Raw genomic sequence first — 19,379 nt, 5'->3', positions numbered from 1 at the left:
CCCGTGCTGGTAATGGGGGTCCTGGGGGGGGGTCCCTGTCCCCATGGCCTTGTTTGGGGGGTCCCCGAGGGGTCCCTGTGCTGGTAATGGGGGTCCCCGTGCTGGTAATGGGGGTCCTGGGGGGGGTCCCTGTCCCCATGGCCTTGTTTGGGGGGGTCCCCGAGGGTCCCTGTGCTGGTAATGGGGGTCCTGGGGGGGTCCCTGTCCCCATGGCCTTGCCTGGGGGGTCTCAGAGGGTCCCCGTGCTGGTAATGGGGATCCTGGGGGGGTCCCTGCCCCAGTGATGGCTGGGGGGGAGGTCCCAGGGGTGTCCCCTGTCCCCCAGTGTCCCCCCGGGTAAATGAGTCACCACTGCCGGGTGACAGGCGTGGGGGGAGCCGGGGGGGGGCTGCGTGTGTCCCCCCCGGGGTGGCCGTGTCCCCCCCTGACCCCCTTCCCCCCCCCCCCCCCCCCCCCCCCCCAGACCCTGATGAAAGTGGCGGCGCAGAACCTGGTGCAGAACTCCAGCATCGACAACGGGCAGTGAGTGACCGTCCCCCAGCACCATCCCAGTGCCCCCCAGTACCCCCCCAATGCCATCCCAGTACCCCAGTTCCCCTCAATGCCATCCTAGTGCCCCCCAGTACCCCTCAATGCCATCCTAGTGCCCCCCAGTATTGCCCAATGCCGTTCCAGTGCCCTTAGTACTCCCAATACCATCCCAGTACATCTCCAGTACCCCCTGGTATACCCCAATGCCATCCCAGTACCCCCCAGTACCCCCCAATGCCATCCTAGCGCCCCCAGTATCCCCCAATGCCATCCCAGTGCCCCTAGTACTCCCAATGGCATCCCAGTAGACCTCCAGTACCCCCCAGTACCCCCCAATGCCATCCCAGCGCCCCCCAGTACCCCCCAATGCCATCCCAGTGCCCCTAGTACTCCCAATGGCATCCCAGTAGACCTCCAGTACCCCCCAATGCCATCCCAGTGCCCCTAGTACTCCCAATGGCATCCCAGTAGACCTCCAGTACCCCCCAGTACCCCCCAATGCCATCCAGCGCCCCCCAGTACCCCCCAATGCCATCCCAGTGCCCCTAGTACTCCCAATGGCATCCCAGTAGACCTCCAGTACCCCCCAGTATCCCCCATGCCATCCCAGCACCCCCCAGTACCCCCCCAATGCCATCCCAGTGGCCCCCAGTACCCCCCTAATGCCATCCCAGTGCCCCCTAATGCCATCCCAGTAGCCCCCAGTACCCCCCCAATGCCATCCCAGTGCCCTCCAGCCCCATCCAGTGCCTCCAATCCTCCCCCACTGCCTCCCATTCCCCCCTGCAGCCCCCCAGTCCCTTCCCAGCCTTCCCCAGTGCCCCGCCCCGCCTCCCTGGGGGGTCAGGGGTGACAGTGGCGGTGCCCCCCCCCGCAGGAAGAGCGCCGACGGGGCCCTGCAGCGCTTCGACAAGAGCCTGGAGGAGTTTTACGCCCTCTGCGACCAGCTGGAGCTCTGCCTCGTGAGTGACCCCCCCGCTGTCCCCTGTCCCCCCTCCGTGACACCCCCCGTGTGCTCCCCACGCCCCCAGTGACATCACTGCCCCCCTAAACCCCGCTCCCCTTAGCACCATCACCCCCCCCAGCGCCCCCCCCGCCCCCCCGACCTTGTCCCCTCCGCTGTCCCCTGCCCCCGCTGACCTCCCCCGTGCCCCCCCCCCGCAGCGCCTGGCCCACGAGTGCCTCTCGCAGAGCTTCGACAGCGCCAAGCACGCCCCCGCCCTGGTGCCGGCGGCCCCCAAAGGCGAGGGGGGGGCAGGCGAGACCCTCCCCTACACCCAGTACCTGCCCCTCATCAAGGCCCAGATCGCCGGCGCAAGGACATCCACAACGCCCTGCTGGAGGGGGCCAACAAGATCACCGGCAAGCTGCCGCCCCCGGGGGGGCCCTGAGTGCCTGGGGGGGCCCACGGGGGTCACGGACCCCCCCGCATCCTCCCGTGGGGGGCTGAGGGCAGAGATAGGGGGTTTGGGGGTGTCTGAGGGCAGATGGGGGGGGGGCCTGGGGCTGGGGTTTGGGGGGGCTGACCCCCACGGGGGGGGCCTGATGGGGTGGGGGGCGCGGGGGTGCTGGACCCCCCCGGTTTCGGAGGGAAAACACTGGGGTTTTGGTAAATAAACTGTTTTTCTCTGATATCGGCTCCTCTGTGCCCACGGCGGGACCCCGGGGGGGATCCTGTCCCCCCCCCCTCTCACGCGTGGGGTGACGCGGGCGCTGCCCCGTGACGCCGCGGCGACGTCACGGCCCGGCCGGGTGACGTCGCTGCCCACCGCCCCCGAAGCTTTCGCGCCGCCTCTTTTGTCGCCTCCGCGCCGCCGTCGCCCTCTGCCAATCAGCGCACGTGACCGCGGCCGGCCCCCGCCCGCCCGCCCCGTCACGTGACGCTGGGGAGGCTCTCGCGAGAGGTGGCGGCGGGGCCGGGACCGGGAGCGGGGACCGGGACGGGGCCGGGAGCGGGAGCGGGAGCGGGCGGGAGCGGGCGGGAGCGGGGCCGACAGCGAGGCCGGGCCAGGCTGAGAGCGGGGCCGGGCCGAGGCGGGACCGCGGCCGACAGCGGAGCGGGGCCCGGGCCTGGAGAGAGGCCGGGCCGAGGCCTAGAGCGGAGCGGAGCCGCCGTTCCCTCCGGGGGTAAGGTGCTGGCGGCGGCGGTGGGCCCCCCCCACGGGGATGAGATCCCCCGGGGCCACCCGTGACCCCCGCCCGGGGCCAGATCTGGGGCTCAGGCCCCTGGGGGGGGTCCCGGTAGGGCCGTTCCCGGGTGTGGGGCTGCCCCGGGGGGGGGTCATACCGGTCTGTGCTGCCTTCCTGCCCCGGGACACCCCGGTATCACCCCCCAGCCCCCCGACCTGCCCCCCCGATCCTCCCGGGACCCCCCCCACCCCCCCGGGACACCCCCAGACCCCCTGGGACACCCCCACCTCCCCCCCCAGACCCCCGGCACCGCCATGTCGGACAGCGACGACAGCAACTTCTCGGAGGACGAGAGCGAGCGCAGCAGCGAGGCCGAGGAGGCCGAGGAGAACGAGGTGAGGCTGAAGGCTGCAGCAGGGGGGACGCGACATGCGTGGGTGCCCTCCCTCATCCCCCTCGATCTCCCCCAGGCCGAGGAGGAGCGCGCCAGCGCGGCCGGCAGCGAGAAAGAGGAGGCCGAGGAGGAGGAGGAGGAAGAGGAGGAGGAGTACGACGAGGAGGAAGAGGAGGAAGATGACGACCGACCGGCCAAAAAGCCGCGCCATGGCGGCTTCATCCTGGATGAAGCCGGTGAGCTGGGGGGGCCGTGGGGGCGTTGAGGGGGGTCGCTGCCGCCCCCCCCCGGCCCCGCTCATTGCCCTTAACCCCCCCAGACGTGGACGACGAGTACGAGGACGAGGACCAGTGGGAGGACGGGGCCGAGGACATCCTGGAGAAAGGTGAGGAGCGTCCCCACGCTGCTTTGGGGGCCCCCCCTGTGGCTTTGGGGGCCTCCCTGTGGCTTTGGGGCCCCCCCGGATCCTTTCCCCACCCTGGAGGCGCAAGGAAGAGGATGGAAGTGCAGCTCTTTGGGGGCCAACCCACGCCCTCTGGCTCTTACCCCCCCGCCAGCCCCTTTTCCCCCCCAAAACCCATCACTGGGGGGCGGGAGGGCCGGCGCGTCTCCCCTGCCTCCCACTGTTCATCCATCCATCCCTCCTTGTGTCCATCCATCCGTCCCTCCCCGCGTCTGTCCGCTCAGCACATCTCATCCGCGCTCGCCTGGGGTTTTTCTTTTGCTTCCCCCCCACCCCTTTTCCCCCTGTGCCGCCGTCTGAATTTTGATTCCTTCCCCTTTGTTCCCCCCTCACCCGCGGGTGGTTTTGCCGCTATTATTTGCTCCATCCTCCACCGCCACTCCTTCCTCCCGAGCAGAAGAGATCGAAGGTAAGCCCAAATCACCCCACCGTCCCCCCCATTTCCCCTCGGGGTCCCCCCCTCCTCCCCCGGGGCCGAGCAAGCCCAGCCCACCCCCCCATGCCATCCCCCGGGGGCGAGATCCCGACCTTCCTCTTCCTCGCAGCTTCCAACATCGATAACGTGGTGCTGGATGAGGATCGCTCCGGCGCTCGACGGCTGCAGAACCTCTGGAGGTGACAGCAGCTCCGTCCATGTGTCCGTCTGTCTGTCAGGGTGGCGGGGGCTGCGCTGACGCCTCCCCCGCTCATTCTCTCTCCCCAGGGACCAGCGTGAGGAAGAGTTGGGCGAGTATTATATGAAGAAATACGCCAAGTCCTCGGTGGGAGAGACGTGAGTCCCCATCCCCAGCACGACGTGGAGCGCCCCGCCCTCTCTCCACCACTCCTCCTTTTGTTATTTTTTTATAATTTTCCTTTTCTCAGCGTTTACGGTGGCTCTGACGAGCTCTCAGACGACATCACGCAACAGCAGCTGCTGCCTGGAGTCAAGTGAGTCTCGGGGGGGGGGGAAATCCTGCGTAGTTTTGGGAGGAAAAAGGAGCAAATCAGGACAAGCCACCCCGTAATGGTGTTTCCTTCTCCGCCCCCGTGCAGGGACCCCAATCTCTGGACCGTGAAGTGCAAGGTGGGTGCTGGGGGGGGGATGGCGCAGGGGGGGCTCGGCGTGGTGCGGGGGGCCGCATCCCCACCCCTAAAACGTTCTTTTCACCCCCAGATCGGCGAGGAGCGTGCCACGGCCATCGCCCTCATGCGGAAATTCATCGCTTACCAGTTCACCGACACGGTGAGGCCACGGGGGAGCCGGGCTGGAGCCGGAGGGGGGGTGACAGTGCCGCAGTGTCCCCAACGTGTCCCCAACGCGTCCCCAACGCGTCCCCTCGTTCTCCAGCCCCTGCAGATCAAGTCGGTGGTGGCCCCCGAGCACGTCAAGGGTTACATCTACGTGGAGGCCTACAAGCAGACGCACGTCAAGCAGGCGATCGAGGGGGTGGGCAACCTGCGCATGGGCTACTGGAACCAGCAGATGGTCCCCATCAAGGAGATGACCGACGTCCTCAAGGTGGTGAAGGAGGTCACCAACCTCAAGCCCAAATCTTGGGTGCGCCTCAAGAGGGGGATCTACAAGGACGACATCGCCCAGGTGAGGAGGGGAAGCGGACGGGGACACCGTGGAGGGGGACACGCGCAGCTCACCCTGTGTTTGTGCCCCCCAGGTGGATTATGTGGAGCCCAGCCAGAACCAGATTTCCCTCAAGATGATCCCCCGCATCGACTTCGACCGGATCAAAGCCCGCATGAGCCTGGTGAGTGGATCCACACGGCGCTGGTGCCGGCACCACTGCCGCTCCGCCGCCCTTTGCTCACCCCCCGCTGCCCCCCGCCCCACAGAAAGACTGGTTCGCCAAGAGGAAGAAGTTCAAGCGACCCCCGCAGCGGCTTTTCGACGCTGAGAAGATCCGGTAGGCGACCATCGCCGTGCCAGGGGACATCAGCTCTGGCCCCAAAAGACCCCCCAGGGGAGCCGCCCTCACCGAGGGAGGGCTTTCGTCCCGGGGGGGGCTCTTGCCCACCAAGGGGGTGATTTGCGTTTTGTCCCAGGTCCCTGGGAGGTGACGTGGCGTCCGACGGGGACTTTCTCATCTTCGAAGGCAACCGTTACAGCCGCAAGGGATTCCTTTTCAAGAGCTTCGCCATGTCGGCCGTGGTGAGTGGCGCTGCCCTGCCACGGGTTTGAACGCAAAACCTTCCGTTTTTCCCCCCAAACCGCCTCCTTTCTAATGCTGAGGGCTGTTGGGAGGCTGGTGGTTCCTTGGTGGGGATGGTGCCACCAATCCGGGTGCATTTTGGGGTGGAACGGGGCGTTTTGGCCACTGGCTCTGCTCTTGGTAGATAACAGAGGGCGTGAAGCCCACTCTGTCGGAGCTGGAGAAGTTCGAGGACCAGCCCGAAGGCATCGACCTGGAGGTGGTGACGGAGAGCACAGGTAAGAGAGCGCTGCCGCTGTCCCCCTGCCGTCCCCTCCACGGCGCCGGCCCCTCACCATCCCCGCCATCCCAGGGAAGGAACGAGAGCACAACTTCCAGCCCGGTGACAACGTGGAGGTGTGCGAGGGTGAGCTGATCAACCTTCAGGGCAAAATCCTCAGCGTCGACGGCAACAAGATCACCATCATGCCCAAACACGAGGACTTGAAGGTCAGGGAGTCCCTGGGGAGTGACGCTGGGTGCCCCCCAGGGCTGCTGCAGCCACCCCGGACCCTGCTAGCCCTTTCTCCCCGTGCCCACGGCGTTCTCTTTTCCCCCACCCCCAGGACATGCTGGAGTTCCCAGCTCAGGAGCTGCGGAAGTATTTCAAGATGGGTGACCACGTCAAAGTGATCGCGGGGCGTTTCGAGGGCGACACGGGCCTGATCGTGAGGGTGGAGGAAAACTTCGTCATCCTCTTCTCCGACCTCACCATGCACGAGGTATCTGGGGGGTGAAAAGTCCCGCTCGGTGCCCAAAACGTGCTGTTTTTTGGGGGAAAAAGAGGAGAAACGGCTGCATCTCGTGCTTCTTGCTACCAGCTCAAGGTTCTGCCGCGAGACCTGCAGCTCTGCTCAGAGACGGCGTCTGGCGTGGACGTGGGGGGGCAGCACGAGTGGGGCGAGCTGGTGCAGCTGGATCCCCAAACCGTGGGTGTCATCGTCCGTCTGGAGCGGGAGACCTTCCAGGTGAGTCCTAACTCCCCGGGGATGCCTGGCGGAGCCACGTCCCCAGGCCGGGGGTTTCCACGCTCATCCCTGTGCCGGAGCTGTGTTCCCTGCGCTGGGGGCTTTTTCCGTGCTTGGCCCTGTGCTGGAGCCGTGTCCCCTGCCCCAGTGGGGTCCCCGTTTTTGGCCGCCCCCTTCCCAGCCTCTTGCTGTCCCGGCAGGTGCTGAACATGTACGGGAAGGTGGTGACGGTGCGGCACCAGGCCGTCACCAGGAAGAAGGACAACCGCTTCGCCGTTGCCCTCGACTCGGAGCAGAACAACATCCACGTCAAGGACATCGTCAAAGTCATAGATGGGCCTCACTCGGTAGGGGCTTACGGGGTGTGTGGGGGGGTGTTCTGGTGCTTTGGGGGCCCTCAGGGGGGCTGTGGGTCCTTGCTGGTGCTGCTCTGGGTCCGTCCCTGCTTCAGGGACCATCCCCGGGGTGAGCTGGGTCCCTCCTGGCACCGTGGGGGGGGGTCCCTGGTGTATTGGGGTCCCTCCCGGCACCCCCCTGCATCCCTCCCAGCACTGAAGGGACACCGGGTCCCCCCTACACCCCTCCTGGCATCCAGGGGACACCAGATCCCTCCCAGCACCCCTCAGGGTCCTTCCCATTACTGAGGGAAGGATCCGGTCACCTCTCTGGGACTTTTTACTGGGGCTTAACCCCTCCCTTTTACCGGGGCAGGGCCGCGAGGGGGAGATCCGGCACCTCTTTCGGGGCTTCGCCTTCCTGCACTGCAAGAAGCTGGTGGAGAACGGCGGCATGTTCGTCTGCAAGACCCGGCACCTCGTCCTGGCGGGCGGCTCCAAGGTGGGGACACACCAGGGATGCCCCTGGGGACTGCTGGGGGGGCTGCAGCCCCCCAGTTTTGCCGCTGCCCCCCCTCCAGGTGCCATTTTCTCTCCTCACAGCCACGGGACGTCACCAACTTCACCGTGGGTGGCTTCGCCCCCATGAGTCCCCGTATCAGCAGCCCGATGCACCCCAGCGGGGCTGGTGAGTCTTGGGTATCCCTGAGGCCGGGGGGGTGTCCCCAAGGACCCCCCCGAGCCCCGTCTCGGTCCCACAGGCCAACGCGGTGGTTTCGGCGGCGGCGGCATGAGCCGTGGCCGCGGGCGGCGGGATAACGACCTCATCGGGCAGACGGTGCGCATCTCCCAAGGACCCTACAAAGGTGGGTGCCTTCTGGCAGGGTGCTGGGTGCCTGTTTGATCCCCTCCCAAACCGAGGAAGGGGCCTCAGGGACGCCCAGACCCCCACCCTGAGCCCCCGTCCCGCCTCGCAGGCTACATCGGGGTGGTGAAGGACGCGACGGAGTCGACGGCCCGCGTGGAGCTGCACTCCACCTGCCAGACCATCTCGGTGGACCGCCAGCGCCTGACCACCGTGTGAGTGGGGGGGGACGGGGACACCGGGGTCAGGGTGGCCCTCGGAGACCCCCCGACGGGTGGGGGTGGCCCTCAGAGACCCCCCAACGAGTCAGGGTGGCCCTCAGCGTCGGTGACGCTTGGGCCAGAACCTCCCCTGGGGGCAGATGACGCCCGCCGACATGAGCAGGGCTCTTTTAGGGCGTCCCTGTCCCCCCCTGGCACCATGTCCCTGTCCCCTGACACCCGCCTGTCCCCACAGGGGCTCACGGCGCCCGGGCGGGATGACGTCGGCCTACGGGCGCACCCCCATGTACGGCTCGCAGACCCCCATGTACGGCTCTGGCTCCCGCACCCCCATGTACGGCTCGCAGACCCCCCTGCATGACGGTGAGTGGCACGGGGAGCGGGACACAGGGATTAGGGGGACCGTGGGGACACAGAGGCGGCCCTGGGGTAGCCTGGGGGACACAGAGGGATGGAGGGAACGGGGGGGGGGACCCTGGGGGGATGCTCCAGGGTGAAGTGGGGCCTTGGGGGACATGGAGGGCACCAAGGGGACAGGGGGATGGACGGAACAGGGACTGGGGGGACTCTGGGGGCTTGGGGCTGGCTTGGAGGGGGACGAACCAGGATGAGATGGGACCTTGGGGGACACAGAGGGGACCCCAGGGTGATCTTCTGGAGGTGACGGGGCTCAAGTGGGGTCGAGGACACGGAGAAGGGGGGCGTGGGGGGACTGACGGAGCCGCTGCGGGACCCTCGCAGGCAGCCGCACGCCGCACTACGGCTCGCAGACGCCGCTGCATGACGGCAGCCGCACGCCCGCCCAGAGCGGCGCCTGGGACCCCAACAACCCCAACACGCCCTCCAGGTGGGTACGGGGGGGTCCCTCCCACCGGGACGGCCCCATTTTGGGGTCCCCGGCCACCGGGATGGCCCTGCTGTGACGATAACGCTCATCTGTCCCCTGTAGGGCCGACGAGGACTTCGAGTACGGCTTCGATGACGAGCCCACGCCCTCGCCACAGGGCTACGGGGGCACCCCCAACCCGCAGACCCCCGGCTACCCTGACCCTTCGTCCCCCCAGGTCAACCAGCCCTACAACCCCCAGACCCCCGGCACGCCGGCCATGTGAGTGCTCCCTCTGCCCCACCGCGGGCCCCGGGGGACCCCGAACCGCAGCGCGGGGGGGGAAACTGCTCCTGGGGGACCCCAAACCACAGCCCTGGGGGGTAACTGTGCTCTTGGGGGACCCCAAACTATGGCTCTGGGGGGGGTAACTGCTCCTGGGGGACCCTAAACCACAGCTCTGGGGGGTAACTGTGCTCTTGGGGGACCCCAAACTATGGCTCTGGGGGGGAAACTGCTCGTGGGGGGCCCCGAAACACAGACCTGGGGAGAGCCATGGTGTTGTGGCTCCTGAGTTGGGGTCCCAGGGTGAAAATGCAGCCCCAGGGGACCCTGAACTACACCATGAGGGGGGAACTGTGCTCCTGGGGGACCCCAAACCATGGCCCTGGGGGGGAACCTGCTCCTGGGGGACCCCGAAGCCTCCAACCCCGTCTCTCTGCCACCTCCCCTCTCCTCGCCCAGGTACAACACGGACCAGTTCTCGCCCTACGCCGTCCCCTCGCCGCAGGGCTCCTACCAGCCCAGCCCCAGCCCTCAGAGCTACCACCAAGTGGCACCCAGCCCCGTGGGCTACCAGAACACCCACTCACCGGCCAGCTACCACCCCACACCGTCACCCATGGCCTACCAGGTACTCCCAGCCCCCCTACACCCCCTCGTACCCCCCCTACACCCTCCTACATGTCCTCATAGCCCCCATATAACACCCTAAACCCCCTCGTAGCCCCGCTACGACCCCCAAACCCCTCCCATAGCCCCCCTACACACCCTCGTAGCCCCCCTACATGCCCTCGTAGCCCCCATATAACCCCTTACACCCCCTCATAGCCCCCTTACACCCCCTCATAGCCCCCTTACATGCTCTCATAGCCCCCATATAACCCCCTAAACCCCCTTGTAGCCCTGCTATGACCCCCAAACCCCTCCCATAGCCCCCCTACCCCCTCTAACGCTGCCTCTTCTCTCTCCTGCCAGGCCAGCCCCAGCCCCAGCCCGGTGGGCTACAGCCCCATGACTCCCGGGGCCCCCTCCCCGGGGGGGTACAACCCCCACACCCCCGGATCGGGGATCGAGCAGAGCTCCAGCGACTGGGTGACCACCGACATCCAGGTGAAGGTCCGTGACACCTACCTGGACAGTCAGGCGGTGGGACAGACCGGCGTCATCCGCAGCGTCACGGTGAGACCCCCGGGGGGACTTGGGGGGGGCGATTTCGGGGCGGGTGGACACACAGGGTGACGCTGAGCCCCCCCATTTTGTCCCCGTAGGGCGGGATGTGCTCCGTCTACCTGAAGGACAGCGAGAAGGTGGTGAGCATCTCCAGCGAGCACCTGGAGCCCGTCACCCCCACCAAGAGCAACAAGGTAGGGTCCCCCCCCGGGCCCCCCCCCATCCTGGGGGCCCCCCAACGCTCTCCCCACATCCCCCCCCACCCCATCATCCCTCTTCGACCTTCTGGATCCCTTCAGGTGCTACACCAGCCCCTCTGGGACCCCCCCACGCCCCCTCTGGGACCCCCTCTCCCACCCCAAGGCCCCCTCTCCCCCATTTCCCCCCTCCCCTTGCGGCACTAACCCCCCCCCCCCCCCCAGGTAAAGGTGATCCTGGGGGAGGACCGCGAAGCCACGGGGATCCTGCTCAGCATCGACGGGGAGGACGGGATCGTCCGCATGGATTTGGAGGAGCAGCTCAAGATCCTCAACCTCCGCTTCCTCGGCAAACTGCTGGAGGCCTGAGGGCCCCCCCGTGACCCCCCCACTGCCCCCCGTTTTCTTTTGTGTCCCTCCGTTTTCTGTCTACCCCCCCCCCCCTTTTTTTTTTTCCTGCTGGTTGTAGCGAGGTTTAGGTGTCGAATAAACGCCTGTGGGTGCCGCACCCCCTTTTTTGTGCCGGGGGGGGCCCCGTGGGGCTGGAACGGGGGCCCCGGGGGGGGGGGGGGGGCGTGCCTTGAACCGGGGCCCTTGTTCTCCGCGGAGCCGGGGGAGGGAGGGGTTAAACCGCCCCCCGGTGGGGCTGGGAGCGGGTGGAGCGGGGCCCGGGGTGGCGGGTGAACCGGGGCCCCCCGTGGGGTGAACCGGGACCCCCCCCGCCGCCGCTGCCCCATGGAACCGGGGGCTCCGCGCCGGCCCCGCACATGTGCTGCCCTCTTCGCCCCGCCTCCACTGCCGCCTCCTCCTCTCATTGGCTCTCCCCACGCAGGCCCCGCCTCCCCTCCGCCGCCATTGGCCAGCGGCCTCGCCGCCATTGGTCCGTCGGCCCTCACGCCCCGCCCCTAGCGTCTTGCCTCCGCCCCATCTCGCTCTTTGCCGTCTCTCATTGGCTGGCGGCGCGGGAAGGGGATTGGCTGCGGCGGCCGCGCCTGCGCTGTGGGGCGGGCGGTGCGGGAAGATGGCGGCGGCGGCGGCGGCGGCGGGGCGGGCGCTGGTGGCCTGCGGGGCCTGCGCCGCCCTGGGAGCCCGCCGGGCCCGCGCCGCGCTGGGCCGGGCCGCCAGCGGCACCGCCGGCACCGAGGCGGTGCTGCGGGAGCGGCTGCGGCGGCACCAGGTGGGCTGAGCCCAGCGGGCAGGGCAGGGCAGGGCCGGGCCTGGGCCCGGGCCTGAGGGGGCGGTGAGGGCCCCGCGGGGCCGGGGGGCTCCGCAGGTGTCCCCCGCATGTCCCCGGGGCTGTCTGGCCCTTCCCGGCCCGGGGCTCCGCGGCCGTCCCCGTCCCTCTCCGGGTGTCCTCGGGGATCCCCCGCCCTCCCTGGGGGTCTCTGACTGTCCCGGGGTGTTCCCGGGGCTCCCCGGCTGTCCTCGGCCATCCCTAGGCCTCCACTGGGGTCCCTTGGGCTCCCTGAGTGTCCCTGGCCATCCCTAGGCCTCCATGGGTGTCCCCAGGGGTCCCTGGGTGTCACTGGCCATCCTCGGGCATCCCTGGGGGTCCCTGGGACCGCCTGGGGGGTCCTCGGTCATCCTCACATCCCCAGAGCTCCCGAGGTGTGCCTAAGTGTCCCCAAAGGTCCCAGGAGGCTCCTCGGCTGGCCCTGACTGTCCCTGGGGCTCCCTGGATGTCCCTGGCTATCCTTAGCCATCCCCCGGCCCCTCAGCCATCCCCCCTTGTCCCTAGGGCTCACTGTGTCCCGTGTCCCCCCGTGTCCCCCCACCCCGCAGGCGGCAGAGGGACCCCTGGGACGCACCCCTGGCCCAGAGGAGGAGGAGGAGGAAGAGCGGCGGCGGCGGGAGCGGATGGCGGCCGCCCGGCGGGTGGCCCTGCGCCTGGCGGGGCTGCTGGGCGCCGGCGGCGGCGTGGTGCTCGTCTACATCTTCGGTGAGTCCCCGGCGTCCCCCGCGTGTCCCCGCTGCCGCTGCTGCCACCGCGGCCCCTCCTCACCTCTGTTCTCCCGCCCCCACAGGCAGCAACGCGGTGGACGAGCACGGTGCCAAGGTGAGGGGCGCTCAGCCGCGGTTCCCCACCCTCTTCTTTAGGCAGAGGGACTGCGCCGATGTCCCCTCCCTGCCGTTTGGGGACATCTGGGGACATTGCGGGGGCTTAGCACCTTCCCCCTCTCCCTCCCTTACCCACACACCCCGACCTGTTTCCTTTCGCTGGTCTTTTCCCTTATTTTGGGGTCTTTGCATCGGGTGGAGCACTGGGGCCTCGTGTCCCCAAGGGGAGTGGTATGTCCCCAAAGCGAGTGGCACATCATCAAAGGGGCTGACAGTCCTCGTCACACCCCGGGGAGGGGTTTTTCTCACCCAAACCCCCTTTTTGGAGAATCCAGGAGGTGTCTAGGGGGAGTTTTGATGTGTGGCGCGGCTCCCCGGGGAGGGAGAGGTGCGAATTGCTCTGCCCGTCTCCGGTGACCGGCGGGGGGGACACGGGGACATCAAACGGGATGACAGCGGGGGGGCGCGCTGAGCAGGTGACAATGACACCAGCGGGGTGATAGGAACAGCAGTGGGGTGAGGAGGACATCAGTCGATGGAAGGAAACTGCACGGAAACGGCGTCACCTACCTGCGAATTGTCCCTGTCACCTCCCGTGTCCCTTCCCCCTCGGTCACACAGCCCCTCCGGTGCCACCGTGACCCCTCCGGCATCACCGCGTCCTTCTTGCCGTCCCCATCCTAACGCTCCGCCTCCCTCTTCTCCCCACAGATCCCCGATGAGTTCGATGGCGGTGAGTGACGTCCCCAGATGCCCCTGGGGGGGGTGACAGCCACCGCAGGGCAGGGGACATATCGCATCCTTGGGGCCGTTTGACACTTGGGTGTCGTGGCTGGAGGCTTTTACGATGTTTTTAACACCCCGTTGTTACCCAAAAGGGACTTTTTTGGGGGTGTTTTGGTCTTTATCCTGGTTGGGGGGTGGTGGTGGGGAACTGTCACCCCCCTTGGGGACAGCAGGGACCCTGTGTGACCCTCACCCGTGCTGGCCTTGGCTCCACAGACCCCGTGGGTATCCAGCAGCTCCGCAGGACCTACAAGTACTTCAAGGACTACAGGCAGGTGTGTGGGGACACGTTTTGGGGGGGGGGGTCCCCCCCATTTTGGGGGACTTCGTCCAATTGAGGGTGGCTGTTCCTGTCCTGAGAGCTTTTTCACTCTCCTCTGGAGCTTTGTCCCCATTTTGGGGACGTTTTGGATCCCCATCCCCTCTTGAGGGACCTTGTCCCAGTGCTGGGCGGTCACATCCCTGTTTTGGGGTCCCCTGTCACCCACGTGGGGGTCTTTGTCCCCCCTGGGGGGGGCCCTTGTCCCCACCTTGGGGTCCTTGTCATGAAGCAGGGGCTTCGTCCCCATTTGCCAGGGCACTTTGTCCCCATGCTCCGGCCCTTGCCCCCACATCCATGCGGGGACCCTGTCCCCTTTTGGGGACCCTTGTCCCCACGCCGGTGGCTCGTCCCCACACCCGGGGGGCTCCATCCCTCCCCCTGTCCCCCCCCCCCTCAGATGATCATCGAGCCCACCAGCCCCAAGCTGCTGCCGGACCCCCTGCGCGAACCCTACTACCAGCCCCCCTACACCCTCGTCATCGAGCTCACCGACGTCCTGCTGCACCCCGAGTGGTCGGTGAGTGTCCCCCGAGCCTTCCCGTGCCCCCCCTGCTGCCACCGCCCCCCGTGACACCTCCTCGTCCTCCCCAAACCAGCTCGTCACCGGCTGGCGCTTCAAGAAGCGCCCGGGCATCGAGAGCCTCCTCCAGCAGCTCGCGCCCCTCTACGAGATCGTCGTCTTCACCTCCGAAACCGGCATGGTGAGCGCAAAGTGAGGGGGACACGGCCACCCTGGGAGGTGACGGGGCCACCCCAGGAGGTGACAGGGCCACCCCGGGGCGTACCCCACCCTCTCACCCCTGCTATTCCCCCCCCCCAGACCGCCTTCCCCCTCATCGACAGCGTGGACCCCCACGGCTTCGTCTCCTACCGCCTCTTCCGCGACGCCACCCGCTACATGGACGGGCACCACGTCAAGGTGGGGGGGCCAGGGCGGGCAGAGGAGGGGGACAGGCACCTCGATGACCCCCCCGCCCTCCGCCAGCCCCTCTCTGTGCCCCCCTGTCCCCTCCCCAGGACATCTCCTGCCTCAACAGAGACCCGGCGAAGGTGGTGGTGGTGGATTGCCGGAGAGAAGCCTTCTGCCTGCAGCCCTACAATGGGCTGGCGCTGCCCCGCTGGGACGGCAGCTCCGATGACCGCGCGCTCTACGACCTCACCGCTTTCCTCAAAAGTGGGTAAACGCGTCCCCAAACGTCCCCACCTCATCCCCGACCCCCCCCCCTTTCCTTCCCCCAAACCCCCCCTGACCCGTCTGTCCCCGCAGCCATCGCCCTCAGCGGGGTGGAGGATGTCCGGACGGTGCTGGAGAATTACGCGCTGGAGGAGGATCCGCTGGCGGCTTTTAAACGACGCCGGACGCAGCTGGAGGAGGTGGGGACGCGCCGGGGGGGACACGTGTGATGCGCCGGCGGGTGGCAGCACCGAATTGCCCGTAACGGCTGTTTTTTGCCCCAAATCGGGGGCGCAGGAGGAGCAGCAGCGCCTGGCCGAGCTGGCGCAGGGCAAGAAGCCGACGGGGCTCTTCCTGGGTGCCCTGGCCGGCCGCCTCTGGCCGCGCTCCAAGCAGCAGTGACGTCAGCGTGACGTCATCGGGACGGTGCCGTGATGTCAGCGGGACGTTGGTGTGATGTCAGCAGCGCAAGGCGGGGGGGTGGGGACGCAACGACACCCCCGTTTGCCGGTGCCGCGGGAGCAGGGGGTGACGCGTCACCCGGACCTGGACAGTGCGGTCGGAGGCACCGGCAGCCCCGTGGTGGGGGGGGGCCGGGCGTGGCCCCGGTTTTGGGGGGATTTGAGGGGTTTTGGGAGGGGGGCTCGACCCCGGTGGGGATGAATAAAGGGTGATGTAGAGCTGCGGGTGCCCTGTGCTGCTTGGGGGGGCACGGAGCGGCCCCCCCTCCCTGGTGCTGCGTCAGATCCGGGCCCTTTTGGGGGGGGTTATGGGACCGGATCCGGGCCCTTTTGGGGGGGGTTATGGGGCCGGATCCAGGCCCTTTTGGGGGGGGTTACGGGGCCGGATCCGGGCTCTTGGAGGGGGGATCTGTGGGGCTGGATCTAGGCTCATAGGGGCAGGTTGTGGGGCTGGGGCTGAGCCCTTCAGAGGGGTGTTACGGATCTGGATCCCCCTTTGGGATTGGGGGGGGGGTCTCCATCCCCTGTGGGGGCGTGGCCTGCGAGCGGGGGCGTGGCCTGCGAGCAGGGGGCGGGGCGGGCCCTTAGGAAGGGGTAGTGGGGGGCGGTGGGCTCAGACCCCGCTGAGCTCCGGGACCAGGCGGGACCCCCCAGCCCGGATCCGGCCTCCCCCCCGTGCTGGCCATGGCTGCGCTGCTGGTGGCCGCCCTCCTCGCCCTCCTCTGTGCCCCGCCGGTGAGCCTGACCCCGGGGAGGGGGCTGCGGGGGGCCTGGGGAGTCTTAGGGGGCTGGGGGAGACCCTGGGTGATTTTTAGGGGTGTTCCTACGGGGGTTAGGGAGATCCTGGGGCGCTTCGGGTGTCCCTTTGTCATCCCTGGGGGTCTTGGCAGGAGGGGGGAGTTGCAGGAGGGGTATTTGGGATATTGTGGGGGTCTCGGGGGGCTGTTTGTAGTGCTGGGGGGGCTCTGGGGTATTTGGGGTGTTCCTGGGGAGTTGGCGGGGGTCCTTGGGGCGGGTTTGGGATGCTGGGGGGGTCCTAAGGAGCCATTCTGGGGTGCTGAGGTTTTTTTGGGGACTTTTGGGGGATATTTGGGTCCAGGGGGGTCTCTAAGGGGTATTTTGGGGTGCTGAGATGGGGGCTCTTGGGTAGCTGATGCCCGCCCGCAGGCGCAGCCGGCTGGGGTGCTGGAGCTGCGGGTGCTGTCGGCGCGGGGGGGCCCGGGGGGGCCGTGTGGGGGCCACCCCTCCTGTCGCCTCGTTTTTCGCCTCTGCCTGCGGCCCCCCGGAGGGGTCGGCTGCAGCCTGGGGGTCGCCCACAGCCCCCCTGGGCCCCCCCCCACCCCGGGGGCCCCCCGCATCCTCCGCCTGCCCTTCGCCTTCCCCTGGCCGGTGAGGATGACCCCCCCCCGCCCCCAAAGCCTGACCCCCTGCCGTGGTCCTGGGACCCACAAGGGACCAGAAATGACCCCCCCCCAAATTTTTGACCCCCCCCAGGGCACCGTCTCCCTCGTCATTGAGTCATGGCGGCTGGAGGAGGCAAAAGGCTCTGGGGGTGAGTGGGGGGGACTTGGGGGGTGGGGCATGGGGTTTGAGGGGGCAAATAGGGGTTCCAGGGGGCAAACTGGGGCCATGGCTATTTCGGGGGGGGAATGGGGGTGGATGAGGGTTAAGGAGGGGCAGGTGAGAGCCCAGAGTGCTGGGGGAGCAAATGGGGGTCCCGGGGGGTAAATGGGGGCCAAATAGGGGTTGAGGGGGGCAAATAAGCATTGGGGGGGGGCAAATGGTGGCCTGTGGGGGTTGGCGGGAGCAAGTTAGGGTTTGGGGGGGCAAAGGGGAGCCCTGGATGTTTGGGGTGGGTGTGAATGAGAAGCCGTGGGTTGGGGGGGGCAGTTAGGGGGGACGCAGAGAGGAAGGGTTAGAGGGGCAAAGGGGGGGTTTGGGGGTCCGGGGGGGGCTGTGGGTGCTGACGGGTGCCCCAGGGCCCCAGGACCGGCTCTTGGGGCGCGCGGTGGCCCGGCAGCACCTCTCCCCGGGGGGTCCCTGGCGGGGTGGGGCCGGGGGGGGCCTGCGCTTCGGCACGCGCCTGCGCTGCCGCCCCCCCGCCCGCGGCCCCCGCTGCGCCCCCCGCTGCCCCCCCTGCGCCCGCCAATGCCCCCCCCGCCGCCGCCTGCCGCCCGCCCCGCCGCTGCTGGCCCCCCTGCTGCGCCCGCCGTGAGTACCCCCGTCCCCGGGAGGGGCCCCCCGCACCCCTCAGCGCTCCCCTGTCTTTCTTGGGGGGCCCCCAGCACCCCTGGGGCATCCCCTGGCTTTTGGGGTGCCCCTGACACCCCGCTCTCCCCACAGGTGGGTGCCGGGAAGCCTGCGCCCACCCCAGCACCGACGGCAGCGCCTGCACCAAGGGGGGCACTTGCGTGGTGAGTGGGACCCCCCCTGCCCTGCACCGTCTCCCCCCATGTCATATCAGGAGCCCCCCCGGGACCCCCAGGGTCGCCCCAGGGACCCCTCTGGTGCTTCTGAGCACCCCCACGTCCACACTGGGGGGATCCGGTACCCACCGTCGCGGTAACGGCACTGCCCACGCAGGGGCACGGGAGCGACTCCCTGGGGCTGCGCTGTGACACCCCCAGCCCGGGACGGCCACCAGTGGAAGCACCGGCAGCACCAGAAGCACCGGCAGCGGTGGCAGCCCCGGTGGCACCGGCAGCACCAGCGGTGGCCCTGGAAGCGCCGGCGGCAGCAACAGTGGTCATCCTGGAAGCGCCAGTGGTGGTACCGGTGGCACCAGCAGCGGTCCCAGAAGTACCAGCGGCGGCACCGGCAGCAGCCCCAGCAGCGCCGGTGCTGGCAGCAGCGCCGGCGTCACCTGCGTCGCTCCCGGCCGCAGGGCGGTTGGCGATACCGGAGCCTCTCCCGGAGGTGCCGCCGTCCCCGTGCGCCCTCGGTCCCTGCTTCAACGGCGGCGCCTGCGCCCCCGACGCGGCCCCCGGCGCCGGCTATACCTGCCGCTGCCCCCCCGGCTTCCGCGGCTCCAACTGCGAGCGCCGCGCTGACCGCTGCGCCGACCACCTCTGCCTGCACGGTGAGCCTCCCCCGCGGCCCCCGCCGCCCTTCCGCGCCGGCACGGTTCGGCGTCGCTCACCCCCTCCCCGGCGCAGGCGGCCAGTGCCGGGATTTGGGTCGCGGCGCCATTTGCAAGTGCCGACCGGGTTTTTCGGGGCGCCGGTGCGAACGCAACGCCGACGACTGTACCCCCAACCCCTGCGCAAACGGTGGCACCTGCCAGGACGGCGCCAACGCCTTCACCTGCTCCTGCACCCTCGGCTACGCCGGCGTCGATTGCCGCCGCCGCGCCGACGCCTGCGCCTCCGGCCCCTGCCTGCACGGCGCTACCTGCTACACCCACTTCTCCGGCCACGTCTGCGCCTGCCCCCCCGGATTTATGGGGTCCCGCTGCGAGGAGGAGGTCGGGGGGCCCCCCCCGGCCCCCCAGCGCCAGCCCCCCGCGCCCCTCGCCCTCGCCTGCGCCCTCCCGCTCGCCCTCCTGGGCCCCGGCGTGGGGCTGGCGCTGGCCGTGCGGCGGCGGCGGCGGCTGCCGGGGGAGAGGTGAGGCTTCGGGGGGTGGGGGGTGGGCACGGACCCCGACTTTGGGGGTCTCACACCCCGATTTTGGGGGTCTCACGGGCTTTTCCGGCAGCAGCCGCACGGCGGAGACGGGGGGGACCCCCGGCACGAGCCCCCCGGGGAGGGAGCAGCGGCTGCCACGCGCCTCCGCCACCCGGGTGAGCCCCCGCGAGACCCCCTCGCCACCCCCCGTTTCTCTCCCCCCCCTTTAACCCCCCCCATTTCTCTTCCCCCCCACCCAGGTGTGACCCGGCCACGGACCCACCCGGGACCCCCCCACCCAAGTCTGGGGACCCCCCCAAGGGGGGGTGTGTGCCATAAAGCTCTTTGTGACGTCTGTCCGTGCCATTGCATCACCAGAATCCGTCCCCGGCATCCACGGGGCGGGG

At 68.9% G+C, this 19,379-nt stretch overlaps 4 protein-coding genes across 6 annotated transcripts; all 4 read left to right on the top strand.

Annotated features, from left to right (window-relative positions):
* Window positions 1-466: 466 nt before the first annotated feature.
* MED29 (mediator complex subunit 29) lies at window positions 467-2,011 on the top strand. Its single transcript, XM_082333441.1, is given in 4 exon segments — window positions 467-522; window positions 1,409-1,493; window positions 1,696-1,843; window positions 1,846-2,011. Coding segments are annotated over 4 exon segments (363 nt in total). The 5' UTR covers window positions 467-469; the 3' UTR covers window positions 1,923-2,011.
* A 442-nt stretch (window positions 2,012-2,453) lies between these two features.
* Window positions 2,454-11,076, top strand: SUPT5H (SPT5 homolog, DSIF elongation factor subunit). 3 transcript variants are annotated; one of them, XM_082333563.1, is made up of 30 exons: window positions 2,454-2,658; window positions 2,961-3,056; window positions 3,132-3,291; window positions 3,375-3,440; window positions 3,916-3,927; window positions 4,064-4,133; window positions 4,222-4,290; window positions 4,383-4,448; window positions 4,554-4,584; window positions 4,675-4,743; window positions 4,849-5,100; window positions 5,174-5,263; window positions 5,349-5,419; window positions 5,559-5,664; window positions 5,850-5,943; window positions 6,018-6,154; window positions 6,271-6,426; window positions 6,526-6,672; window positions 6,873-7,019; window positions 7,384-7,509; window positions 7,611-7,695; window positions 7,769-7,873; window positions 7,985-8,087; window positions 8,329-8,456; window positions 8,835-8,940; window positions 9,043-9,201; window positions 9,664-9,832; window positions 10,177-10,380; window positions 10,470-10,565; window positions 10,794-11,076. In XM_082333563.1, the coding sequence occupies exons 2-30, from the start codon at window positions 2,976-2,978 to the stop codon at window positions 10,935-10,937; spliced, it is 3,249 nt and encodes a 1,082-aa protein (XP_082189689.1). In that variant the 5' UTR covers window positions 2,454-2,658; window positions 2,961-2,975; the 3' UTR covers window positions 10,938-11,076. The 3 variants fall into 3 exon arrangements, with proteins under 3 accessions (XP_082189689.1, XP_082189690.1, XP_082189691.1); XM_082333564.1 differs by lacking the exon at window positions 3,916-3,927; XM_082333565.1 differs by lacking the exons at window positions 2,454-2,658; window positions 2,961-3,056; window positions 3,916-3,927; window positions 4,064-4,133 and having other exon boundaries at window positions 3,260-3,291.
* Window positions 11,077-11,496: 420 nt separating this feature from the next.
* TIMM50 (translocase of inner mitochondrial membrane 50) lies at window positions 11,497-15,528 on the top strand. Its single transcript, XM_082333530.1, has 11 exons — window positions 11,497-11,745; window positions 12,351-12,507; window positions 12,593-12,624; window positions 13,338-13,359; window positions 13,629-13,687; window positions 14,132-14,251; window positions 14,331-14,435; window positions 14,555-14,653; window positions 14,752-14,908; window positions 15,002-15,108; window positions 15,206-15,528. Exons 1-11 carry the CDS (start codon window positions 11,590-11,592, stop codon window positions 15,308-15,310), a joined length of 1,119 nt encoding a protein of 372 aa, XP_082189656.1. The 5' UTR covers window positions 11,497-11,589; the 3' UTR covers window positions 15,311-15,528.
* Window positions 15,529-16,053: 525 nt separating this feature from the next.
* Window positions 16,054-19,379, top strand: DLL3 (delta like canonical Notch ligand 3; the record flags this gene model as incomplete). The annotated part of the gene is made up of 8 exons (XM_082333486.1): window positions 16,054-16,093; window positions 16,520-16,758; window positions 16,864-16,921; window positions 17,713-17,783; window positions 17,953-18,448; window positions 18,525-18,972; window positions 19,064-19,148; window positions 19,233-19,379. 8 exons carry the CDS (start codon window positions 16,054-16,056, stop codon window positions 19,236-19,238), a joined length of 1,443 nt encoding a protein of 480 aa, XP_082189612.1. The 3' UTR covers window positions 19,239-19,379.

This window comes from Platalea leucorodia (genome assembly GCF_965183815.1).
Source record: "Platalea leucorodia genome assembly, chromosome: 26".
NCBI classification, from domain to species: Eukaryota; Metazoa; Chordata; class Aves; order Pelecaniformes; family Threskiornithidae; genus Platalea; species Platalea leucorodia.
This window is presented reverse-complemented; position numbering and strand designations above follow the sequence as displayed.